At 39.9% G+C, this 20734-nt stretch overlaps 1 protein-coding gene across 1 annotated transcript in view; it reads left to right on the top strand.

The window, feature by feature from the left end:
* CNTN5 (contactin 5) overlaps nt 1–20734 on the top strand; it is a 255596-nt gene that overhangs the window by 213348 nt on the left and 21514 nt on the right. The window contains exons 15-16 of the mRNA XM_063305866.1: nt 6828–6898; nt 12262–12496. Coding sequence (XP_063161936.1) covers nt 6828–6898; nt 12262–12496 — 306 coding nt within the window. The remainder of the gene's footprint in view (nt 1–6827; nt 6899–12261; nt 12497–20734) is intronic.

The following is a 20734-nucleotide window of genomic DNA, read 5'->3' as shown; positions in this document are numbered from 1 at the left end:
GATGCTAGGGAGAGTGGAAGGCAAAAGGAAGAGGGGCCGACCAAGGGCAAGATGGATAGATGATATTTTAGATGTGATGGACTCGTCCCTGGGGGAGCTGGGGGTGTTGACGATCAACAGGAAGCTCTGGCGTGGGCTGGTCCATGAAGTCACGAAGAGTTGGAAGCGACTGAACGAATAAACAACAACAAATTTGCTCTTCTCCACTTGTGTACTTCGTGAGTTCTCCAAGATTTCTCAAAAAGGTTATGTAAGACTATCAGGTAGCATCTGTTAGCAGTAAGTAGCTATTATTCAAGTTACTTTCTTCATTTATTTTGTGCTTATCTAAAGTTTTTTTTAATAATTCTTCAGTAGCTGCAGTTCATTGTGAGCTTTCATTTGTCTAACACTAACTCAATAATTCTAGCTTTTCTGTTTGAAATCTTCCTTTGTGATGTACCCTTCTTTCCATGTCCTGTATGTGTCCTTTTTTGTTTCAGATCTTTATGAAGCATTGGGGGGGGGGGGAGGTAGCCACAATGGTTTCTTCTGCTGACCTCCATTTCTTTCCTCTATCAGGATTGTTTGTAGTTGTGCTTTTAGTATTTCCATTTCCTTTTAGCTCCTTCTGCCCTGATACCTACTTATCATTGTCTGAAGTATCAGAATCAACACACTGAAGTCCAAGGTGCATATATGACCCTGATCAGTTTGATTATGATCAGAAGGCAGAACCTGTCAGAATTTGTTACAATGGGCATGATATTAGATAGATACAGGAGAGAAAGAGAGAGGGGCGGGGGAGAGGGAGAGAGAATGAGAATGAGAATCATTCAGTGCTTATACTTGTTTATTCCATGAACAAGTTGTAGGTTTATTTATTTATTTATTTTTCAAATTTCTATCACCACCCATCTCTCCTGAAAAGGGGATTCTGGGTGGTTCTCTGGAATGGGGGAGGCAAAAAAAGCAAGAGAATTATGAGTTGTTGTGCATCCAGTAGTATATCATGTAAGAATCATAATGCAAAGCAAGCAGGCAGCAGTGTGAGGTTTCAGCCTGCTTCTGACTCCAAAAACAAAACTTATTCAGAGTCAGAAGGGGAAAACAAAACTTATCAGCAAGGACTTGAGGAATCTAATCCAGGAAGTGACTCAGCAGATCAGGAGAAATTGCAGGACAGGATTGGACAAACTCCAGAGGGAGATTTGAAGCCTCCAATCAGTGCTCGAGAGAGAAGAGCAGAGAAGCGAGTGAAAGAGAAAGAAGCCCTATGGCTGCTAAAGGAAAATGGCTCTAGTTCTTAGGTCAATGCTCCTTCTTCATCATTTCCTAGCATACAGATTCTTCTCTAAAATGTTTGCAACATGTGAAAAGCCAAATGCCAGCTTTGTGTGGCACAGAGCAGTAGGCAGCAGTATTGTAACCGAAACTCTCCCCACAACCCAAGTTCAATCCCAACGGAAGCTGGATTCTTGGGTAGCCGGCTCAGGTCAACTCAGCCTTCCATCCTTCCAAGGTCGGTAAAATGAGTACGCGGCTTGCTGGGGAAGGTGACAGCTGGGGAAGGCAATGGCAAAGCACCCCGCTTTTGTTTGCCAAGAAAATGTTGTGAAAGTGGCATCCCCCCAAAGGGTCAGACATGACTCAGAGCTTGCACAGGGGACCTTTCACCTTTCACCACACTTCTTATCGGCAGTGATTAATACCAAGTATGCATTATGCACATTGTCCACACTCATTCTCTACTCACACACACACATGCTTACTTTGCAGTCTATAGCTCACTGCATTTATACAGGCTGAACTTCGAGTTGTTAGTTCTTACCAATGCATCTACATAATCAAATAACACAAATTATTACAGGAATTGATAGATAAATTATTGCACTATACAGCTACAAAATTCTTTTTGTTGCTTACATGGCTATTTGAGTACTTAACCAGAGGAGCTGCGAACTATAAACAACATAAGAACATAAGAAACATTGAGCTGGAGTCTGTGCCCTACAGCAGCCAACTGAAGGCATTTGGGAAGCTCAGAAGCCTAAGATGAATGGCCAGAGACCTGTCCACTGCCATTTTCAGTAACCAGTGTTTCAGACCTGCCAGCGATGGGTCAGGGGATAGTTCATCTGACATGTTCTTCTCTTCCAATCCACACTGAAACCAATTCATTTCAAATATACTCTACTGGGTGACGTATCTCCCCCTGAATCTAAATGAGGTCTCCATGCTATGCTGGGTAGCAATATAACTAGAGTGCTCAGGAAAAAAATAAGTAGTGCCAGAACAATAGAGAAGAGCGATAAATTATCATTTGATATCCTACACACACACACATCCCTCCTGTGCATATTTATCATGAGATCTTGAGGTAGCTCCATTATGCTTTCTTTTTTCCAGAACTTGTGCTGCAGTGGAACCTTATATTACATTCAAGCAAAACTGTCTTTTTCTCAACCACAACCCAGATATTTGCACCCTGAGCTCTTTTTCATAGTGGTCTTCCTATACCACCCTTCCTATCCTCTTCAACTATCAGAAGTCCTGGCAAAGTGGTTAGGACCATGTGCAAGCACTGACTTTTGTCAAAACGCAGATGTGAGGGGTTCTCTGGGGTCCACACCAAAGCCTGAGGGGTGACACTTACAGCAAACAACTTGTAAGATCTTCCTCGTTTTCTATCCCCTCGGTGGCCACCACGTATTAATATGAATAAGGCTACATATTAGATTTTTTTTAATCTGTTCAATCATGTCCAATTCTCAGAGACTGCCTGGACAAGTCCCTGCAGTTTTCTTGGCACGGTTTTTCGGAAGTAGTTTGCCATTGCCTCCTTCCTAGGGCTGAGAGAGAGCGACTGGCCCAAGGTCACCCAGCTGGTTTCATGTCTATGGCATGACTAGAACTCATGGTCTCCTGGTTTCTAGCCCAGTGCCTTAACCACTACACCAAACTGGTTCTCACATATTAGAGAGAGATCAGCTTAATATACAAATATGAATCACTGTCTGAAGACCTATAACTATCTAGTCCACATAGATTCACACTTAATAATTTGAACAATTAGTTCCCCATGTTATTCTTGCATTTTCCATTTACTGATACTGTACATTTTTCTTTTCTAAGGCAGAGTTAAAAGTACTACTACCAACTGAACTGCAAAAATTAAGAATGCCACTAGATGGCAGCAAAGATTTTACTTTTTTCTCTCTTTCTTTGCCTCCATTTGGTGGTTATCTAGATTTTTGCAGCTTAGGTACCTTAGCCCTAGTGCTGGTTGGTGGGCTGGGGGGCATGCACACAATGTTGCCAAGAGAGGGGATTAAATATCTTCCTGCAAACCCATTGACCATAGAAAACTCTCAGTAAAGATTTCAGAGGTTAGGATTAGCTTACCTACTCAGAGAGCTGTTCCTGGGCCCTGAGGAAGAGGTCAATTTCCTGAAATACTGTTTCTTGCAAGACCCCATGGCCATAAAGCTCACTCAGTAAAGAAGGCAGAGCTTCTGCAATCAGCTTTGTGGTTACAGAAAAAAATGAATTACAATCACAGCAGCATCAGTAAATTGCGAGGAAGCAAAGGGTTGTGGATATCTGTGGCAGGCCATGACCACAGTCTTGGCGGGCTGTATACTGGTCCAAGCAAAAGAATGGCTAATGTCATAAAACCCATCACCTTCCCATTATGTGTGGTACATTAGAAACTGAAGGCTGTAAGTACTTGATCTAGAAACAATTATACATAATGTTTTTGCCCACAGCTTTTTCTGGGCAAACTTCCTAACTCAGCTTCTGTATTTATTGGCCAGTATCTGTATCAAGACTGATAATTATCATCCCAATTAGCAACTAAGTACTAATTATGTAGCAATAAACATAGCTTATGTGCAAAAAGTTCTTGGTATAACAGTATCCCGCGATGTTACATCAAGTTTTAGGAAAGGCTACAAATATATAGTCCCAGTACCAAAGATCATGGAGAGGGAAGTAGCTTATTTTAAAAGTTTCCTTCACTGAATATTTATTCATTTAAGAGTATTCCTTCTCTCTGACTATATGCTGTTGCAGTCTTTATTTTGGTGCAATGCAGAGGGAAAAATTATTGCCATGACATATTTATTTTTGTAATGGTTTTTCGTTCAAGACAGTTTCATTGTATGTCTTTTATTTTACAATTTTGGGGCAGGAAAAAAATTGACTCTTTTAACTTTTTTTTATTTATTTGAAGAGCATTTCAGCCTGCAAGGTTATTACTTACAGCCCACTGGAAAGATGCTTGTCTGTGACCAAATAACAAACAAGGCCAACAGCCGAGAAGCTCAAGAGAAAAACTAAATCAGTGAAATGACATGAATAAATAAGGCACAAATCTGATATGCCCCAAGGAAGAAAGGCTATTGTATCCCCAAGAACTGAAAAGTAAATTACCCATTCGGTTTTAATTTATTTTATTTCCATTATCTGCCTAAGGACTATTGAAGAAAGATTGTCATAACAGGAATTGTATTTGTGAAGGTAGTGGTAGTTGTGGTTGTTCTTCTGAATCATTTTCAGAGGGTGTTGTGATGACTGCCTATTCAACTTCCCATCAAATTTGATTCATACGTGATTAAGTAGAAATCTCTTTAATGGAGTGTAATACACAGTACAGTGAAAAAGTTGTGAATGAGGATTCCCGCGCTTTCTCTAAATTAAACAGCCCAATGAACTCAACCCCCTCCCCGCTTCTTGGGTATGTCGCCCCCCTCTCATGCCAGTTCGTTCAATGCTGTGCAGCTGTCTCCACCGGCTTGTTAGCATGACCTTGGATGCCAGAGATAGTCCAAAAAAAAAAAAAAATGGTTTCACACTCCTGGCACTTCCCTCTCCCAGTTTTTTTTGACTTGCAAATGCTGACACATGTTGATTCCATTCATGCATGCAAATATGACCAGACGTTTTGGGAATGTTTGACCTGGGCGCATGACAGGTGTGTAGCCCAAGTGGAAGTCCAGCCATTGTTTTAGCATGTTTTATGCATAAGACTGAGAGCCAGTTTGGTGTAGTGGTGAAGGCACCAGACTAGAAACCAGGAGACCCTGAGTTCTAGTCCTGCCTTAGGCACGAAGAATGTCATGCTCTCTCAGCCCTGGGAAGCAGGCAATGGCAAACCACTTCTAAATCTTGCCAAGAAAACTTCAGGGACTTGTCCAGGCAGCTGCCAGGAGTCAACATTGACTTGAAGGTACCAAAAAAAAAAAAAGAAGCAGCAGCATAAGACTACCAGGTCTGAACTGAAATAGTCTAGACAACCACTAGATGGCAGCAAAGCAATACAGAAAACTCTCTTTAGTGCCACCAGGTGATCATCTAGAGCCAGATTTGCTAGCCCTAAATAACCAGAAAAACAGTGACTAAAAAATGTCAGAATAAGACAAGTGTTTTTCAGCCTTCCTTGCAACCTGAAAAAAAAATGATGCTGCTTTAAGGAATCCAGTCATTAAAGTTCAGGTGACTTTTAAAAGCTCTGGCACCTTTATTCAGGCTCATGCAGCAAACTGAAAAAAGTTGGGCTGATTTATTGAACTGAAGGGAGGCACTGAGTTTTCATAATATCTAAACAATTGTACAGAATCATTTTTCAAAGTATGCATAGTGGAAATCCAGCTCTTGCTTCAGCGTGTTGTATGAATCAGACCATCCCATTAAGTCACAATATGCTGTATTTGCTTGAGAATACAACATTATATTACTCCTCTAAAAAATAACAGAAAGACCATTCTTAAAGAAATGGAGAAGTGTTGTGAAATGCCCTGATATTTGAATCATTTCAGGAACAGAGTGAGTTGCTATGGAAAAGATGTCAGGGTAAGAGGGGAGCATTGTAGAGGGGGAAAAAAATTAAAATAGAATTTGGACACTGACATTTTGGTTTGAGTCCTACTGGATTATGTCACCATGAGAATGACAGTGGCACACACCATACCTGTAGTGAAAGACGTCAGTTGTCTAGAAGACACTCTGTGCTGGTTTTCAGGTTCCAAGGCAAATGATAAAAACAAAATCTAGCACAATCAATTCCTACTGGTTTACTCTAGCTGTTGGCTGATACAGCTTGGTCCTCATTTAAATTTAGGCAATAAACTAGTGCTGTGTTTCTCAACCTTGACAACTTTAAGATGGGTGGACTTCAACTCCCAGAAACCCCCAGCCGGCATGGGAGCCCTCCAAGACTGTGGTCATGGCCTGCCACAGATATCCACAACCCCTTGCTTCTTCACAATTTACAGATGCTGCTGTGATTGCAATTCTTTTTTTTTTTTTTCTGTAACCACAAAGTTGATTGCAGAAGCTCTGCCTTCTCTACTGAGTGAGCTTTATGGCCATGGGGTCTTGCAAGAAACAGTATTTCAGGAAATTGACCTCTTCCTCAGAGCTCGGGAACAGCTCTCCAAATAGGTAAGCTAACCCTAACCTCTGGGAGTTGAAGTCCACTCATCTTAAAGTTGCCAAGGTTGAGCAACACTGCACTAGTGGATCTCTTTTAAAATACTGGCAAAATGTTTCAACATTCACCATTGATTCAATCACATATTGGTTTATTTATTCCATGCCTTAGTGCCACTTATCATTTTTGCACACTCAGAAAGAATAGGCTTCCCTGGAGGATTTCTGAAAACAGAATCTAAGCCCAAGGTTGCATCTGTCTTTCTGGACATTCTTCTATGGACCTGACTTACAGAAGGAATATCATTTGTGTTGAGAGAGGGATTATATTTGGAAGGGGCGGTGGGAGGGACTTTGCTAACTTGGATGTCCCGATTGCTTCCCTTTTCTCTGATTATTCTTTCTGTCCACAGTTCCAAAGATGGCTCCCGCTAATGTAAGTGGCAGAAGTGGCAGACGGCATGAATTAGTAATAGCCTGGGAGGTAACAAACTCTTTTGATTTAATTCTTTGTTTCATGTTGACTTCTTTGAGGGCAAGCTAGACATTGTAGGTCAACACTGAAGTTTCCCCACAGCAAAGCTTGTCAATGTAGGTTCACAAAAGATTGTGTATTAAATGTCAGTTAAAATCTCCCTTCAGGTATTAATTTAATGTATCCACAAAAAAAAAACCTGCTAGGAGTTGACAGAACCTACTGTTTGCAACAACATTCCCATTTAAAATATATTTTTGTTTCCATTCCTCTGAGAACTTAATCTATACTAGGGATCACTATGGGCCATACCCAGTTCCAGATATTTAATAATGGATTCGAGATATTTAAAATACTCAAGAGTCCAATAACAGGTTCAAGCAACTAGTGCCCTAGTCTTGTCCCCTATCTGTGAATAATAACCATTTTTGTGCTTAGTAATTCAATTTACTAAGTAATTTGGCATACTAAGAAAATAGTAACTCTTTGTACTAATCCCAGCTCCAGATGGAGTTAAACAATAGCATAGGAGTCCATGGGAGGGACAAGAGGGGCAATACATCATAACATCACAATATAAATTCCACCCCTTAGGTACGTTGCAACACACATACCACATGGTGGGAGTTTGTTTACTATTTTTCATCATTTGGGCAATTAGGATTAGGATTGGTGGCCACTACAGATTGCCCCAAGGTTGTAGAAGAAACCACCACTTTAATTTCCAGCATTACTACAGGTAGTTGTCGGTTAATGACCACAACTGAGACCAGCATTTCAGTTGCTAAGTGAAGTGGTCATTAAGCAAATCTGACCCAATTTACAACTGTTTTGTGGCAGTCATTAAGCAAATAATTGCAGTCATTAATCAAACCACATTACTGTTAACTGAATCACGTGGTTCCCCATTGAATTTGCTTGCCGGAAGCCATCTGGGAAGGTAGAAAATGGCAATCATATGACCACGGGATGCTGCAATGGTCATAAATGTGAACTGGTCGCCAAGTGCCCAAATTGTGATCATATGACTGTGGGGATGCTGCGACAGTGGTAAGTGTGAGCACCAGTTGTAAGTCAGTTTTTTCAGCACCGTTGTAAGTCTGAACCATCAGTAAATGAATGGTAATTAAGTGAGGACTACCTATACATCATGAACTTACGAGAAATTAAAAGAATGAGTCCTAGATTTAGAGACAAAAGAAAAAGAAAAAAAGAAAACAGTAGGAACAAACATGCTGGTAAAGTAGTACAGAGGGATCATTTTTGAAAGATGTGAATTAAGGGCTAACTTAAAGGCCCAAAATGTGGATATGATCTAGCTGTTTCTTTAATCTTAAAGGAAGATTAAAGGAAGGACCAGTGGCATTTTACCCTGGATCTACTCCACCTTCTGAGATTTGTTCTTTATCTAGGATTAAAATGTAGCATTGCCTTTCAAGTTTAATCAGAAGATTTTTCCTTTCTTTTCTTTTCCTTTCCTTTCTTTTTTTCCTTGAGACAGTTACACCATGAGTGTAAAACACACCATTTATTTAACCTGCTAATTATTTAGATGACTTGAGTTTTTATTGTTACTTGGCTCTGTTTGGTCTGAATGCTGTTTTTCAGAATTGTTATTATTTTTACTTATATGGTAGTAATTATACTAAATTGCTTATTAGAAGTTCTACTGAAATAAAAGAGACATTTATTTAAGCTAACTTCAGTCCTATTAATTTCAATGGAATGTACTTAGGAGTAACTCAGTATGAATGCTATCCATGAATTCTATAGCCAGTTTGTAAAGAAGGGAAAATAAAATTATATTAAATAAATGAACTGCAGCCATAGAGTAAATTCAAATTTCAATTTGTGTTCTGACACATATAATGTCGTTTTATTAAAATCTTGCAACATGTTCTAAATTTTTGAGGTGTCCAGCTGGCAAGCGTAAAAGAGATTTGGCAGCTAAGGAGCCAGGTGGATTTTCTTTTTTCAATTTTTTTTCCTTCTTTCTTTTTCCCTGGTAGAAGCCTGGCTATTCTCACAGGAGAGCGGCTTGTGAATTATTGTCTAGTAGCTACTGTAGGTTTTGTTCAGCCTTCATTTTTGGGTGCTCATAGGACTGGTCTCATGACAAAGTTGGACCTGTTTTCAGCAATAAAATTGTAACTATATATACATACGTACAGACATACATATGTAAAAAAATAAAATATATAAGTAAAAAAAAAAGCTACATATCAGAAATAAACAGGAGTCACCACCCTTTTCCATTTTCCTCTGTGTATCAGACCACATGAAATAAGGATAACTTTGTTGAATTTCTGTCTGTTGCTTAACACTCTGGTTCTCCACACTGAATGGCTACTGAACCAGTGATGGATGGATCCTTTTTTAAATAAGGTTGTCTTCACTCAGTTGCTGGCTATGGGACAGGGCTGCTAAGCAAATATCATGAAGTCATGCCTCAATTCAATCTTGTCCAGCTTTTTCCAACCTTGGGCTCTAAGGAAGCTAATTGGGCATGATAGGAATTGTGTTTCACCAGTATAATATTGGATAGCGCCAGAGTGGAAGAGAAGGGTTTCCTCTGTGAGGCAGTAGGATACAATGCAAAAGAAACAAGCAGAGTTTGTGCCTAAACTACAGTCCCCAGCCTGTGAGTCACATGTTGATTTTTCATCACTTCCAGATCATGCAGTCAAAACTGAATAATGCTATTTTGGCTGTTTGGGGAGACTTATAACACTGTGGATGAAAATGGATTGGTTCTTGGAGGCCTCACATTCCCATTCCCACCTTACACCTCCCTCCCAAACCCTTGAAGAACAGATAAAATTGTTCAGCCCTACTCCTTCTGGTGATGTCATATCATCACCAGAAAGCCTTCTGTGACTTTCCAGAAAGTTGGGAGCCCGAATTGTGGTCTCCAATCATTTATTACCCACTCTTCCCTAGACTTCATTATTATTATGGTTGGTTGCACAGTCATCCAGATGTTGCTGCTGCTGCTGTTGTTATCTCCTTTTGTTTGGCCACTTATTCTATAAATAGTTAAATGGACCAGTGTACAAAGTGCTTTCCAAACATTTGAAAAGAAAACACAAGGTGAGAAATTGTGCTTTTTGGTGAATTCAGAGGTTGGCATGATGGTGCCAAGGAAATCCTAAATAGCATCTACATTCCTTGCAGATTAAATACAAACAAATGATGCATCATGACCGTCTCGCTTGTGATGATCTTACAAGATTCTCAGCAGGTGGAAAGGAGAGGGCCTGGGCTGTGGGAGATTGCAAGATGGTATTTGGGGCCTGAAAAGCTTACAGAAATGTATTTTTTAAGATGTACTCTTGCCTCCCAATCTGACTGAACATTAAATGTTTGCCTTTGGACTTTGCAGAACCTTTGCTCTTCCAGCAAAATATCAAACTCTCTATAGAAATTTGCTCAGAATTGTGTGGCTTAGATATCTGAGATGGGAAGAACCGCAAATGATAGGCACAAAGTGGCAGGTGGGGCAGATTAAGACCATGATGAGAAGACAGGACACCCTGGAGAAGGTGCTGATGCTAGGGAGAGTGGAAGGCAAAAGGAAGAGGGACCGACCAAGGGCAAGGTGGATGGATGATATTCTGGAGGTGATGGACTCATCCCTGGGGGAGCTGGGGGTGGTGACGACCAACAGGAAGCTCTGGAGTGGGCTGGTCCATGAAGTCACGAAGAGTCGGAAGTGACTGAACGAATAAACAAGAACATGTTTTTGCCCTTATGGCCATCCCAACTGCAATCTATCTCCTCTCCAACCTACAGTTTGCCATAGGAGGAAAGTCTCCATTGACACGAGTGAAAAATGTCGCATCTCGATTGATCCTGGGTCTTGAAAATAGTAGTAGGAGTATGATGCTTATTGAGGAAGCCCTTGAGAATTACCTTGAAATCATACTGCCTGCTAGCATTAGCCTTCTAACGTGTGTCATATATACTGGAATCACATTTTGAAATGTCAGGCAATAATTACATATATGCCAGGGATTTATTTTTTTTTTAATGGCCCTTCCAAGAAATCCCACCGCTGCTTTTAAAAAATAAATAAATAAAAAGCACAATGCTATTTAACAGGTGAACATTTAACATTTTAATAAGGATTGAACAAAGAAGGAAAGGAAGAATCTTCTAACAAATACAAGAAATAGCCCAAATGCAATGCCACTTTCATGGCAAGTTTCATACCAGATTGTTATACAATCCTGTTCTTTTTCTGCTTAAAGCAGTCACTTTAAGGCCACCCAAAACAGAATTTAGCAATGGGAAGATGTTTAGGCCATTGTGCAAAAGTGCAGGATGGCACCCAGGAGCCAAAAATGTTGCTCATCTCAACTTAAGGTGGTGGTGGTGGTGGTGGTGATGAACCTTTCCATACTGGGGAGAAACTATGGCTCCTTGAATAGGATGTTTGCTCAGCTGGCTGGCTGGCTAATTATTAAATGTAAAGGCTGTGCAGAGCTTTGATTCAAGAATTCAATTAGAAGGTGATTTTATTGAATCCTACCTACCGCTTCGGCGGGCAGGTGACGGTGTTCCATTTAGTCATGCCGGCCACATGACCACGGAGGAAGTGTCTACGGACAAACGCCGGCTCTTCGGCTTTGAAACGGAGATGAGCACCGCCCCCTAGAGTCGGACACGACTGGACTTAATGTCAAGGGAAACCTTGACCTTTACCTTACCTTTAAAGGGCTGAACTGAATTTCTTAACTGATCCAGTGTATCACATCAAAGGCCTCACAATCATTTTTTAAAAATTCAGTGGGCTTTTGACCATGCACTCAAATATTGTTTGTCAAATCAAATTGACAGAATTAAATCTGTTTAATGCAATAGCTTGAATCAATTTTACAAGTTGGACCTTAGGTAATTTAATTAACTGTTGAGTGGTAATTTCATTTTTTTCCCCCCTTAGGGATCTTCATATTTAAAACAAACATGGACTGGGCAGCCCTTCTGGCAGAGCAGGCTTTCCAGACTTGGATGCCCTCCAAACATGTGAACTTCAACTCCCAGAATTCTTAGCAAAGGCTCTCTGAGAATTCCGTGAGCCACATAACTCAAAGTTACCCCAACTGAGGAAGGCTGAAATAGAGTATATATTTAAATAGGGTATCATCTCCTGCAACATAGGATACAGGATACTTGAAGTTATGCACAGAATAGGTACTGAGTGGCACCAATGTCTAAGAATTGTGCTGCCAGTTTCACAAACTTACATTTTCTTCCAGTTGGGGGGCAAGAAGCAGCCTCCATTAAAGCTAAGCAACCTTGTTCAAATTATGCCCCTCTTGAGAGGGTTGGACAAATCCTAAGGAATAATAAGCAAACATGTCTTTCTTTAGCCAGTCTCTGAAGAATTTCAGAACGGGGAAGGCTTTGGATACATTGTGGCTTTCCGACCCAACGGGACAAGAGGCTGGAAAGAAAAAATGGTCACATCTTCCGATGCCTCCAAGTTCATCTACCGAGATGAAAGCGTGCCTCCCTTGACTCCATTTGAAGTGAAAGTTGGAGCGTATAACAACAAAGGTGATGGACCGTTCAGCCCAATTGTTGTGATAAGTTCTGCTGAAGGAGGTGAGTACATCAAGCCTGAAGATCAGCTGCATCTTCTTAGCATAGCTGAGTCTTAGCCATGTTTCCCTGGAAATAAGATCTGACTTAGGAAGCTTAAATAAATACATGCCAAGGTGGAATTTGAATTTCCAGGATTGACCTCAGGGGTTGGTATTGTCAGGCATCTGCCAAGGCCATTTCTTGTAGACAGCCTGCTACTGATACATGGAGCCTTCTGTACTTCATTATTTCTCCTGCTACCTTTTCATGTATCAGGTCCAAGTGTGCATGATAAATTGTCTTTTTTTTTCCTAAACAAAATAAAGAATGAGATGGGGGAGATGCAGTCACTTTGTTGCTCTGGGCACTTGTGCAAAATATAATAAAATAAACAAATAAAGTCCAGAAGCTGTTGAAAACCCCCAGAGCAGAATGATCATTTTAATACCACCCCCAATGCATCTTACATTTTTACCTTGCTGCATCCTGTATCAGTGTAATTTCTTTCTTGGTTATTTCTGCCTATTCAGTTCAATAACCCAGTAATCACAAATGTGTGGAAACCCTGAAATATTTAAAATGCTTTAGCCATTATACTGTATTTTGACTCATTAGTTTTTCTGCCTTGAATGAAAAAAAAAATATTCATGTTATAAATACCTTGGATGCTGTTCCCTGTTGGGACCTGATACAATTGCCCCCTCTAAAAAGCAGCAGTGATAAGAAGGAGCAACAAGGGAAAAGAAGGGTGTTTCTTCAGGAATGTTAATGCATCTTAACCAAGTTTCCATCTAAGTCTGTAAATGGAACTCTTCTTTTATGCATTATTTTGTCAGCCCTTTGAAGTAGTCCAGGCAGGAAACCAAAATCATGAATACTAATACTACCTTAATTGTGAGGTTACAGTAACAGAATCTTGCAAGTCTGAAAGCACTTCCTCCCTCCCCTGCCTTTACTTTCCAAAAACTAGGGAGGGTCCCTTCTGAGAAGCTTTCTCCACCCCCATCCCTCCTTTGGACTCAGATTTCTCTTGTCAGCCCATTGTCTAGGCTGTGGCTCTTCCTCCTGTCTCCCAAAGTTATTCTCACAGCCCATTACAGTATATAAATGGGCTTCTTATGCTGAAATGACTGTGATGATTGATGTGAAGGTGTCTTCAGGTAGATGCTGCATAGGTATGAATCAGGGATGCTTTAATTTGGATTCTTGCACCAAGCAGGTATTTGGATGCAGTGCCCTCTATGATCCCTTGCAATTTTGTGATTCTCTCTGTGTTATTGAATATTGTGATGGAATGTGGGTTTGACTTACAGAAGGGGGAGGAGAATGCTGAGCTGTTACAAAAAGGATATCTGAGTCCTGGGAAAACAGCAAGTGCATGAGAGAAACTCAAAGGAACTCTGCTTTAATTGTATTCGGTAGAAGATAAAGTAGAGAGGGGCTTTGACAGGATGTTACAACATCCTAATTGCACTACAGTACATTCCAAGACCCCTAGAAACTCCTGTTTCCTGACCTTGCTTGTCTCCAAGGGCTGACAAATATGGAGCTGAAGGTTGGTTGCTGAATGCAGTAAGAGTGCTTGATGATGGAGGCAAAGCACACATGAAAACAAATACAATGCTTAGTGAATGTTCAACATTGGGCAGGGAATAAAGGAAGGAACTTTAAGTCCCCTTGGTTATTTAATGTGGTTACAGTTGAATGCATAAGGAATGCTTGTGGTCACACTAGAGGTGTGTTGATTGAGAACATGAATGCGAAAGTAGCTTTGTATGCAGATGATGCTTCTTTTGCTGAGAACTCAAATTATTTACAGCAAACATTAGAAAGAGTATATGGGACAAAAAGGAGTATGGATCTGAAAATTAATATAGTTATGGATCCCAGGAAAAAATGGAGTGAATGATTGCAAGCCATACATAGAAAATAAAAACTATGGCAATTAGATGGATTTGGGCACCTTGATAACATGTTTACTAAAGATGGGAATAATGGATGGAGAAATGCATACATCTCCATTGTTATATGGAAGTGAAAGATGGCAAGAAACATAGAAGTAAGTTGAATGCAGCAGGAATTGTGTAAGTAGTAAAAATGTGTGGTTAATCAAGAAAAGATAAAGTTAAGAACAGGGTTGAGAATGAATGGGTGATGAATCATTGAGGACACAAGTGAGTAACCAATATGAAAAAAGTATGTTGAAGTGATGTGGTCACATAGAGAGAATGAATGAAGCTTGAATCACAAGCTAAATCTATGAAGGAAGAAAGAATGGAGTGAGAGGAAGTGAAAGACCAAGAAAGTTATGGCTGGATGGAGCTAACAGAAAGAGCTCAGAAAGAGAGAGGTGAGAAATTTAAAGGACAAAAGGTAATGTATGATGCAGGACCTGAATGTGATAGAAGCAAGGGAAGTTTAGAAGGATAGAAAGGTATTGAGCAGTATAGTGAATGGAGTTGATATAAATTAGATTTAGCTATAGTTCCTTTTCTTTTTCTCACCTTATATCTTAGTTTTGGGGGCTTATTGTATCTTACTGCTTTTTGTGCTTTGCATAACAATATTTACTCTGAAAAAAGAATAATATGATGATATGTGTGAATATGCTAACTTTTTACTTATAGGTGCTGTGTTTCTCAACCCTTCTGGATTCTACAGCTAGGACCTTAACCTGTTCTTGGCAGTACAAAAAAGGTTCATGGACACTAAACTCAACATAACATGCCCTTAACTATATAACTAATGCCATAACAGCCTAAACTGTTCTGGCAATTTTGTCTGCATGGAGGTGGAAAACTTTGGCTGTGCTGTAGGTGGGAAAATACGGATTAGATTTATAAAGCTGTCCATGACCACATGCAACATAGGCAGAACGGATGCTAAAAAGGAATGAAATTCATCTGTTTATACGATTCAGATATCTCTTCCTTAACCTTCCCCATTAACTTAGATCAAATGTTTTAGCTGAAAAGGAAAACGTAAGAAAGTTACCTCAATTTAAGTTGTCATCAGCACATTTCACAGCTTTATTCTCATGGTGAAATTTTCATGTTATCTCAGGATCTAGAGAAAATTAAATCACATGTGACCTTTCAATTAGGACTTTCTACAATATACAGTTAAATTCACTAGCTGCAGTCCTGGACATAGTGAGGCATCATAAATCATACCAACTTTCAGTATAAGCAGGGTAGTAGCCATTTTTAGCGAGCAATTTTCTCTTCTTTATCCTTATACTGTACTCCTACTATTTTTACAGGATCTCAAATTACGTTTTCCTTGCAATCAGGTTGTTGGCATTTCAAAGATGATTTCCCCCTCCTGACTATTTGCATTTACTGGAGTCTGCCTGTCTGCCTTCTATGCCTTTGGTACCAACTTCGAAAACAATATCCCAATGATAACTACAGCAAATCTCCTCCCGTGGAAAGTGGATTTTTAAAAAACACTCTTAGTGTTAGATTAAAAGTGATCTGATTTCTTAAGATTATATCTCATCCCTTTATCCATTGCTTCATATCCATACTGCCAAATAATTTCCTAGAAGGAAATGAAATGTTTCCAAAGGGAAGAGAACAGGAAAAACATCTGTATGAATTCATTGTTCATTGTTATCAAGTGATAGTTTGAACTGGGGCAAATTGGATGGTCCCCTAAGTTATGATGTAGCCTTTTGTGGACTTGGGGTCCTCCTGGGCTCAGGATCTGGCTTATTTGATGGGATCCTTAAAACAAAAGCAGCACTATGGATGCCTCTGTCCAGGATCATGGCTTTGAAAAAAGGGGAAGTAGATCCCCTATGGCCCTTTTCATGGGAGACCATGAGCTCTAGTCCTGCCTTAGGCACAAAGCCAGCTGGGTGACCTTGGGCCAGTCACTTTCTCTCAGTCCTAGGAAGGAGGCAAATGCAAGCCACTTCTGAAAAACCATGCCAAGAAAACTTCAGGGACTTGTCCAGGCAGTGTCCAAGAATTTTAATTTTAATTCAATTAAAAAAGAAGATAACACCTCACGGATCTGGACAGAAAACTGAATAGAAAATGAAAGCTGGCTGGGTGACCTTGGGCCAGTCCCCCTCTCTCAGCCCAACTCACCTCACAGGGTTGTTGTTGTGGGGGAAATAGGAGGAGGAAGGAGTATTAGGTATGTTCGCCGCCTTGAGTTATTTATAAAAATAATAAAGGCGGGATAGAAAAATAAATAAAATAAATAAATAAAACTGGTTTACTAATTCTCTTTCTCCCATTATTTTACAGAGATGTAATGCAATGCAATGGAACACTCTCTTATAAGAAGTTCCACCAAAATCCTTTTTCCAGCTCTGCTGAAATTGACACTCTGGCTGAACCTTTAAATTCTCCTCACCAGCATAATCCTTGTGAGGGTGAATGTGGGGAATCACTTAATTTCCATGCAAGGGAAGCCCTGGGTGGAACCAACCGCATTCCATCCCAGCTTTGCCATCTTAAGTTATTTAGTTGTTCTGAGCCCAGCTGTGCCATCTCAGGTGCTAGATGAATGCGAGAATGTCCTTCTCTCTCAATGTGGACCATTTATGTATTTAAAAGATTTGTATGGCTGCCTATCTTAGAACGCAGCCCTGTGCAGCTTACAACAACAATAAAACCAAGCAACAATAAAAGCCATAAAAGCAAAAGCAAAAACCTGACACCTTAGCCATTCTCTTGGAGGTCTCCAACAAATCATCCATAGGCTTCTGTCTCACCCTACCCTAGTGCTTGGGGAAGACCCAAGTCTAAGAGGGTGAAGCCTGCTGGATCAGGGGCTGCTAAGGAAAAAACATGCCTTCTACTAGATGGCAGCATGTAAGGGAAGGGTCCTGGAAGATGCCCACCCTATCTTATCTGGTGGAGCAGACAGATAATGCAGTTTGGTGTAGTGGTTAAGGTATCAGGCTAGAAACTGGGAGACCATGAGTTCTAGTCCCACCGTGGGCACAAAGCCAGCTGGGTGACCGTGGGCCAGTCACCCTCTCTCAGCCCTAGGAAGCAGGCAATGGCAAACCACTTCTGAAAAACCTTGCTAACAAAACTGCAGGGACTTGTCCAGGCAGTCTCCGAGAATCGGACACGACTGAATGGATTAAAAAAATAATACCCCTACTGTCCCATAGCTTTATCAATATGATTTCTTCCAGTTCCCTTCTAGACCACCTGGTCAGGTTTCCCCCCCCCCCTTCAGTCTCCCTCTTTCCCCACTTTCTTGCTCTTCCTGTTACTGTGTGAGTTTGTTCTCATACTGACAGTAAAAAAGGCAAGATAAGATCCAAAATGACCACTGTAAAACCCAAAGACAGATGGAAACTAGCCAGGGCGCTCAAAAGAGGGGGTAAGTAATCTGTTCTCTAGTGCAAACAAAAAATACTAAATATAAGAAGATTTGAGCCTGGTTTTTACAAATAGGGCTAGTTCTCGATTAATTGCAGTTATCAAAATTAATTATCAGGCTTAACCCATACAGGAGGAACTGAAACCACTTAGATACACCCACAAGAAAATCCAGGAACTCAGAATAAGTAATATTAACTGAAGGAAGTTAGAAAGCCATGTGCAGAAGATATAAGACATACAACTGCCACATGCCTCATCTTTCAATAGTTAGTGAGCTTCTCTTTAGACTGTTTAATATTAAAAGCATGGTTGAGAATCACTACACACCATAATTGGTTGCTTTCTTTATTCCTTTGGTACTATAATTTGGTTCATGGTTATGTATGTGTGGGTTTGCCTTTATTTTCAAATATATTTCAAAATATTAAGTGACAGAGAAAGGAAGAATAGCACTACCAGTAAATATGGTCATCTTATCTATTTACTTCTTATATTTTACCTTTTATTGGAGCTCTCAAGCAAAACAATCTGCATAGCCACCTCTCCTCATTGTATTCCTAGAACAGCAGCCTCATGAATTAGGTTGAGCTGAGATGGGGTTGGGGACATGAACCTCTACCAATCCATCACTTTCTCCACCCCTATCAGTAGCACCCACCAGAAAAAAAGTTCACAGGAGGAATTCCTTTATGACGTTGTTTTTTTCAGTTTAATGAAAGGATGCAGAATTCTGGCTTAAGGATTGTACAGTGAAAGGCAGAATATTCACACAGGCCCGTTTGCAAAGTGACTACAAGAGGAACATGCGTCTACTCGGGATGAAATCTATCAAAAGCAAATTTTCTTTCCTTAATTTGAAAGGTAGAAAGATGCAAAAGAATTCCTCTGCCTGGCACTAGTTATTTCTGTTCAATCTGTCTTTCAACACAACATAATAGCTGATTTACTAGTATATTACCATCAGTTCTCCCTCCCCTGCCATTCATAGCAATAACACTTAAATTTAAACTGCGATTCAGTAAAAAGTTGTGCTTTCTTCACTGACTCTTTAAAAAAAAACGGAAATAGAACGGAGAATTTCTTCTTTGATTAGTTCCAACAGGCCCTTGGGAAGCAGCACATATAATCTATATAGCTCAGGCATTTCCTCCACCCCTATTCCATCATCAGCACAACCACTCCCTGCTTATTCAGAAAACTCCAGCTGCTCTGCCACTTTATTACAAATATGCTATTTATATTCATGAACCTGGAAATGTCTTTTCAAGCTTTTAATCTAACCAAACCCATATTCTATCAATCAGTCTGTCTATTTCCAACCTCCACTGTAAGAGAACTGTTGGGGAGATAATTAATATCTTCATAAGCCAAGGATGGCATTGTCTTCAGCAAAATGTACAGCAAGCATTATCCCATTAACATTTAGTTCAGCAAGTTCACCTGTCAGCTAGCCCTGGTGGTATGGCAGGGTGTCATTCGCAACTTCCTGGACATGCATTTTGCCACATGTCTGCATTTCTTTATAGCCAGATCTTTGTTATCATGGCAACTTGACTCAGAGATGCAAGAGACTTGAAGAGGAATCATTGGATCACTTTCTTGTTCTTCTCTCTAGTGATAGACAAATCAATTGTCTAAACTATCATATTTTTGAAGAATGCATTCATTCCATCCCTTTCCTATACTGACTTGCAAATATTTAGATTAAATATCAGCATGAACATTAATTGTACTCTTGTCTCTGTTCCTCCCAATACATGGATTATTTCATATGCACCTGCATTTTTGTATACTTTGAATGCTATGCAATTTTGTACACATCTGTCCCAATGTTTAAATTTTATGCATATTATGCATATTTTATGTATATTTTACACAATTTTGTATGCATGTTTGGATCAGAGAGCTGCACCACAGCATTCAGAGAAATACAAAAAATAAATAAATAATGAAGGGTGATTGCATATCAGATTGGTTGTTGATCAGGGAAGTGTGAATTAGATTTGTTTGTTTTGAAGTGCTAACCAAACAAATTTTCCTTCACCCCTACATATTTCTGTAAGACGTTAAAAAGTTGATGCCAAACAAATCCTCTTAAAAACACTTCCCTACTTCTTCCTTATTGTTTATATTTTCTTGAACTTGGATGAGTGGGAGAAGGCAAATTAGTAAACTGGGGTGAAAACAGCACAGAGGTATGGCAGTGAAGGAAACAGGGCCCATTCAAAGTATTTTACCAAGACTCTAACTAAACCAGAGCTACTTCCAGTAGAAATTGCATTTCTATTGCTTCTTATTCAGTTTGAAAAATAATTCAAAGGAGGAAACAAAAATCTATGAAATTCTAAACAATGGAATGTTGTATTCTTGAATTTATTTAGATACAAAATGGCCAAGGGATGTGTGCATGTCTTGTCTTTCAGTGTATGGTCATCTCTGCAGTGATCTTCAGCCACCATGACTTTCCACACTTCCACTGTGGGCAGCCAGGCAGCATCAGTGATGGAAAAATGTGTAAGAGAAGACAGCACTACTAGCTGTAGCTCTTTCAACCACCTCCTATAATAAATTAACCTTAAAATTACCACAAAGGGAAATCTGTATGAAGGTCTCAAGGCCCCAAAGAATAAGGTATAAAAACAGAAGTATAACTTGTAGGGAAAGGAAATGTTTGATAAATTGCAAGACAGATTTTTGGCCTTCCATTGCTGATAAAGGATGACGTTCCTGTGGAAGTATCCTACAATGATCAGAGCAGCAAGTGTGGTTCATTTCAAACATATGCTTGAACTGTTTCTTTAGTGTGGATGTGTACATCTGCCACAAAACTCAACTGAACTTCCTCCACCCTTTCTATCTGCCCTCTCTCGTGAAGAAAATTGCTTGCTTGCTTGCTTGCTTGCTT

This window comes from Candoia aspera, chromosome 5 (assembly GCF_035149785.1).
Source record: "Candoia aspera isolate rCanAsp1 chromosome 5, rCanAsp1.hap2, whole genome shotgun sequence".
Lineage (NCBI taxonomy): Eukaryota > Metazoa > Chordata > Lepidosauria > Squamata > Boidae > Candoia > Candoia aspera.
This window is presented reverse-complemented; position numbering and strand designations above follow the sequence as displayed.